The sequence below is a fragment of the Nicotiana tabacum genome, chromosome 9 (genome assembly GCF_000715075.1).
Source record: "Nicotiana tabacum cultivar K326 chromosome 9, ASM71507v2, whole genome shotgun sequence".
Lineage (NCBI taxonomy): Eukaryota > Viridiplantae > Streptophyta > Magnoliopsida > Solanales > Solanaceae > Nicotiana > Nicotiana tabacum.
Window position 1 is genome coordinate 109,985,626 of NC_134088.1, and position 6,181 is coordinate 109,991,806.

Consider the following 6,181-nt stretch of genomic DNA (forward strand, 5'->3'; position numbering starts at 1 on the left):
ATTACTGTTCTGACAGTCACCATTTTAGCAACTGATGAGAAGGTTTCATGATAATCTAAACCTTCCTGTTGAGTGTATCCTTTGGTCACAAGTCTGGATTTGTATTTCTCTACTTCTCCATTTGGCTTGTATTTAATTTTGCACACCCATTTTGATCCAACATCCTGCTTCCCTTTAGGTAGGTCTGTTAATTCCCAAGTCTGGTTTTGTTCTAAGGCATTGACTTCCTGCTACATCGCTTCAATCCATCTCTGATCTTGAAATGCTTTCTTAAAGGTCTTGGGCTCTGTGGGTGCTGAGAACATAATTAGATATTCTTGATAACCAATGGACAAGTGATCATACTCCACATAGTTAGTAATGGAGTATAAGCAATTAGGAGCCTTGTCCTTAGAGGTCACATAGTATTTAAGCCATATTGGTTGCTTGGTAACTTTTTTGCCTCTACCATTTTCTGCAATTGGCTTAGTAGCATTAGGCTTTGCTGGTGCTGATTCAGCTCCTTTTAATGAAGTATCAGGTTCTTCTGCTGTTGGTTCAGATCCTTGCACTGAATTATAAGAATTTGCAGGTTGCATATTATGTTGAGAAGCAGATGCATTGTCTGTTGTATTTGTCTCATGATCATCAGTGATGTGAGGTTCTGTTGTCTCTTCTACTGTTGTGGCACTATTATTGCCATGATGCATTGTAGGAGGGTGATCTAGTGGTGGTGTTATATCATTGATTGGCATGAACAAAACATCCTCCTCATTTTCAACTTGCATGGCTCTAAAAAGAAGAATCCCTTCTCTGAAGCTTACATCCCTGCTAACAAAGAAAGTCTTGGAATCCAGATCAAACAGTCTATATCCCTTTTGAACTTCATAGTACCCCATCAGTACTGTCCTTCTTGTACTTGGGGCCAGTTTATCACCCCTGGGCAGGCTGCTTGCATAGCACAAGCAACCAAATACACTTAGATGATCCAGTCTAGGTTCCTTCCATAAAGCAACTCATAGGGTATTTTTCCATCTAGTACAGCAGTAGGTAATTTATTGATCAAATAGACTGCAGTCTTCACACACTCTCCCCAGAATTTACCTGGGACTGAACTGTGTATTTTAAGGCCTTGCCACCTCTAAGATATGTATATGCTTTCTTTCAACTGTTCCATTTTGTTGAGATGTGTAAACACAAATACTTTGATAAACTATGCCAAAGGAAGATAACAGTTCATTACATTGTGAATTGAAAGATTCTGTGCCATTGTCAAATCTCAGTACCTTTACAGAAACATCAAACTGATTTCTTACCATTGTTAAGAAGTCTTTAAGCACAATTGAAACCTCATATTTGGATTGAATTAGACAGACCCAAGTATATCTACTGTAATCATCTACTACAGTTATAAAATATTATTTTCTGTCAAATGTAGCCTTTCTATAAGGTCCCCAGACATCAACATGAATCAACTGGAAAATACTACTAGATTTACTCTTACTAACAAGAAAACCTAACCTGATTTGCTTTGCTATTGGGCACACTGAACAGTTCTCCTGTACTGTATTATTGACCTTATTCTTTAAGCTAGGAATATGTTGCATTGCAACTGTTGATGGATGCCCCAGTCGTAGATGCCATAACTCTGCTTCATCCACTCCTCCAGCTACTGCTGCTCCTATTGTGGGCTTAAACTCTCTATGTAGAATGTAAAGACCACTACTTTCTCTACCAATCCCCATTACCTTGCCATTGTAAAGTCCCTGAAACACACCGAAGTTAGGGAAAAATATGACTTTACACAACAGCTCCTTGGTTAACTTTGACACTGAAAGCAGATTAAATTTGAAGTCTGAGACATGTAATACATTTGTGATTTTATGACTCCCTAAAATCACTGTATTTCTTGCACATGCTATGGAAATTGCACTCTACTGTCTTGTTGTTTTTCTAAGCTTCTTAGTTTATCTAATAGTTCCTTGCATGGTGTAATATGATGAGATGCTCCAGAATCAATTATCCACTCACAGGCATAGGTACTAGATAACAACGTAACAGTACCTGCCATCACATTTGAGGTACTGTCATTTGATGGTGGCTTGTTCAGGAGGCTCATCAGCTGTGAGTATTCTTCCTCAGTGAAGAAATGTCCTTGCAATTGATTTTTTCAATTGTTGCATTATTGGCATATGGTCTAAATCCTCTACTACGTTGTGCTCTGCCACCAGGCTGGCCTGTGTTTCCACCAAATTGTCCGGTTTTCTTCTTACTTTTAAAATTTGAAGGATATCTTACAATTTTGTAGCAGTTTTCCTTCAAGTGACCCTTATAACCACAGTGTTCAAATATTAGCCCTGTGCCTTTAGGTTTGAATCCTTGTGACTTTCCTGCTAACATCGTGAGTGGATCCCTGTGGGTATCTACCACACCAAGTGTTCTTTGGCTTTCTTCCTGAGTCACAATCGCATAAGCTTCATTAATAGTAACTACTTGTCTCCATGAAAGTATGTTACTCCTTACATTCCCATAGCTTTCATTTAAGCCCATAAGGAACTGCAATACACGCTGAGATTTCAAATATTTAACCGGTGGCCTTGATTCCTCATAATCACAGCAAGAGAGTGGAGCCAAAACATCCAACTCATCCCATAGGTATTTTATTTTAGTGTAATAGCTGGTCACTGAATCTGTTCCCTGCCTCATCGTTGCAATCTCAGACCAAAGGTGATAGATCCTTGTTAGATTTGATCGATCAAATCTCTCCTGAAAGTCATTTCACACCTTCTTCACATCTGAGGCATAAACGATCCCTGGCATTAATTCGTTCGAAACTGTACTTCTAATCCAAGACAATACTATCACATTACATTTTTCCCATTGCTCAACCAATTCACCTGTGTACCTGCTCTTAGTACATGAACCGTCTACAAATCCAAGCTTACCTTTTTCTCTTAAAGCTAGTTTCATTGCCCTGCTCCACAGGGCATAATTCTCTAGCCCTGTGAGCTTAATTAGGATCAAAACTAGCCATGGAGTATCTCCTGCTTGAAGAAATAGCGGGTGATTATGATCAAGCGAGCTTACCTCATTCCCAGCCATGTCTGCAGAAATTGTCTTCTGTAATTGGCTCAATTTCGCCGGAGCTTCACGCTGGATCAGATCCTCACGATCGCTGCTCTGATACAATGAAGAAATGGACACAGAGATGAAGCTTCACTGCTAGATCAATGGAGCAGTGAATTAGGGCACATGCAGAGATGAATATTCTAGAATCTGAGATAGAGAATGAAGAAGAGAAAAGATATTTTCTTATATCTCAAAGTGTACAAATGACCTCCTTTTATAGACAAATACAGTTGTATTCTCACATGCACTACATGTCCAATTAACCACTTCTAATAGTAGTAACTAACTCCAACAACTTAACCGACTTTAACAACAATTAGACAAGCTAAGCTAAGTCACTATTATTTCAATAACGTGCGGTCGCAGATCGACCTCCGCACTGACAAGCTTATACTTTAGAGAGTTGCTATTTTTGACATTTCAAGTGTGCGGTCCGCAAGAGGAATGTACGGCTGCAATTCTCTTCTTCTATGGCATATAGAAATGTGTTGTCCGCACAAATAAAGTGCGGTCCACACAATTTTTGAATACTTAGCCATATTTTTGTCCACCTTTCTTGTAAATCACACTCATCCCTGTAGCATACTTCAAATCAAATTAGAACACAAATAACACCTAACTACAAAAGAAAAAGGAAGAGAACATGGATTGCCTCCCAAGAAGCTCCTGATTTAACATCGCGGCACGACGTAGAAAACCCTCAAGCGAAATGAATGACCGCCACCACGTGGCTATCTCCAACCTTTCCCAAGTAGTGATTCACCCAGTGATAATTGACTCGGAATACTTCATTGTTTTTGTTCTTCAAGTCTAATGCACCAAAAAGTGTCACACCCATAACTTCAAAAGGACCACTCCATTTAGATTTTAGCTTCCCGAGAAACATCCTCAACCTTGAGTTTAACAACAATACAAGATCGCCCACCTTGAACTCTTTGTTTCAAATGTATTGGTCATGAAGATATTTCATCTTTTCTTTGTACAAGGACGAACTTGCATAAGCATGGTACCAGAACTCATCCAATTCATTCAAGTGTGCAGCCCTCAGGTTAGCGGCTATATCCCAATCAAGATTCTACTTCTTTAGAGCCCACATGGCCTTGTGCTCTAGCTCTACCGGAAGATGACAAGCTTTCCCTAATACCAACTGGTATGGCGACATTCCGATAGGTATTTTGGAAGTCGTCCGATAAGCCCATAATGCATCATCAAGTTTCTTGGACTAATTCGTCCAATTAGCATTCACCATTTTGGACAAGATACTCTTTATCTTCCGGTTGGAGACTTTCACTTGCCCACTTGCTTATGGGTGATAGGGGTCGTGACTTTGTGAGTAACACCATACTTGATAAGTAAAGTGTAGAAATCCTTGTTGCCAAAATGTGACCCCTAATCGCTTATAGTTTTACGTGGAGTACCAAACCTTGTAAAAATATTCTTCTTCAAGAAAGACACCATTGGAAAAGCAACAGCCTCAACCCATTTGGAAATATAATCCACCGCGACCAAAATGTAGGTGTTTCCACAAGAACTCACAAAAGGGCTCATGAAGTCAATACCCTACACATAAAAAATATCAATCTCCAAAATGGTTGTGAGAGAAATTTTATTTTTCTTTGAGATTCCACCTGCCCATTGACATTCATCACATTTTTTCACTAACTCACTTGCAACCTTGTAAAAAATGGGCCAGCACTTTGGTTGTCGTCCCCGCTCCACCATGATGACCACCATATGGTAAAGAATGACAAGCCCCAAGAATTTTACCTTATTGTTCTTCCGGTACACATCTTCTAATCACCCCATTTGTACAAATTCGGAAAAGGTATGGTTCATTACAATAATAATCTTGACAATCCTGTTTGAGCTTCTTCCTTTGTCTTGAAGAGAACTCATTCGGAATGATTCCACACACAAGAAAATTTGCTAAATCTGCAAACCATGGCACCTCTTTCATTGAAATTGCCAAGAGTTGCTCATCGGGGAAAGAGTCATTTATTTCAAGGCCATCATGCGGTCTCCCCTCCTCCTCCAAACGAGACAAGTGGTCCGCCACTTGATTTTCACTACCTTTTCTATCTTGGATGTCAATATCAAACTCTTGAAACAAGAGCACCCATCTCATCAACCGAGCTTTGGAGTCCTTTTTGCTCATAAGATAACAAAGTGCCATATGATCCGTGTGGACAATGACTTTTGCACCCATCAAGTATGGGCGAAACTTCTCAATTGCAAACACAATGGCATGGAGATCTTTTTCAGTAACAGTATAGTTGAATTAGGCATTATTCATGGTATTTCTAGCATAGTATACCGGATGAAAATGTTTGTTGATCCGTTGCCCCAAAATAGCCCCAACCGCTACATCACTTGCATCACAGATGAGTTCAAAAGGCACACTCCAATTTGGAGCGGTAATGATGAGAGTAGTTGTCAACTTGAGCTTCAAAAATTCAAAATCTCTCATGCAATCATCATTGAAGTTAAACTTAGCATTCTTTTCTAGAAGCTTTCACAACGGATTCACCACCTTGGAGAAATCTTTGATGAAGCGTCGGTAAAAAACCGTGTGGCCTAAGAAACTCCACACACCCTTCACCGAAGTTGGAGGTGGAAGTTTAGAAATTACCTCAATCCTTGCCTTGTAAACTTCAATTCCATTCCTTGAGATTTTGTGGCCAAGGACAATGCCTTCATCTGCCATGAAATGACACTTCTCCCAATTGAGTACCAAATTTGTTTCTTCACATCTAGCCAACACTTTATCTAAATTTGCAAGATAATCATCGAAAATATCTCCAACCACCGAGAAGTCATCCATGAAAACCTCAGGGTAGTCCTCCACTATGTCCGTGAAAATAGCCATCATACACCTTTGAAAAGTCGTCGGTGCATTGCACAAACCAAATGGCATCCTCTTGAAAGCGAAAGTACCATTAGGACATGTAAAGGTTTCTTTCTCTTGATATTCTGGAGCAATGAGAATTTGGTTGTATCCCGAGTACCCATCAAGAAAGTAGTAGAAAGCACGGTCTGCCAATCTATTTAGCATTTGATCTAAGAAAAGAAGTGA

The 6,181-nt window shown here is 39.7% G+C and overlaps 1 protein-coding gene across 1 annotated transcript; it reads right to left on the minus strand.

Moving 5' to 3' along the window:
• Positions 1 to 230: 230 nt before the first annotated feature.
• LOC142164086 (uncharacterized) lies at positions 231 to 2,050 on the minus strand. The gene is made up of 3 exons (XM_075221258.1): positions 1,918 to 2,050; positions 1,501 to 1,810; positions 231 to 927 (listed from the first exon to the last, which is right to left on the minus strand). Exons 1-3 carry the CDS (start codon positions 2,048 to 2,050, stop codon positions 231 to 233), a joined length of 1,140 nt encoding a protein of 379 aa, XP_075077359.1.
• Positions 2,051 to 6,181: the final 4,131 nt, after the last annotated feature.

What these genes read in the sequence shown, in the direction of transcription:
- LOC142164086 (XM_075221258.1), bottom strand. Translation starts at nt 2,050, where the DNA reads ATGGCAGGTACTGTTACGTTGTTATCTAGTACCTATGCCTGTGAGTGG. An exon ending in CTTAGAAAAACAACAAGACA is followed by an intron (nt 1,811 to 1,917) that starts GTAGAGTGCAAT and finishes ATCTGCTTTCAG; the next exon opens with TGTCAAAGTTAACCAAGGAG. An exon ending in CCAATAGCAAAGCAAATCAG is followed by an intron (nt 928 to 1,500) that starts GTTAGGTTTTCT and finishes CTATGCAAGCAG; the next exon opens with CCTGCCCAGGGGTGATAAAC.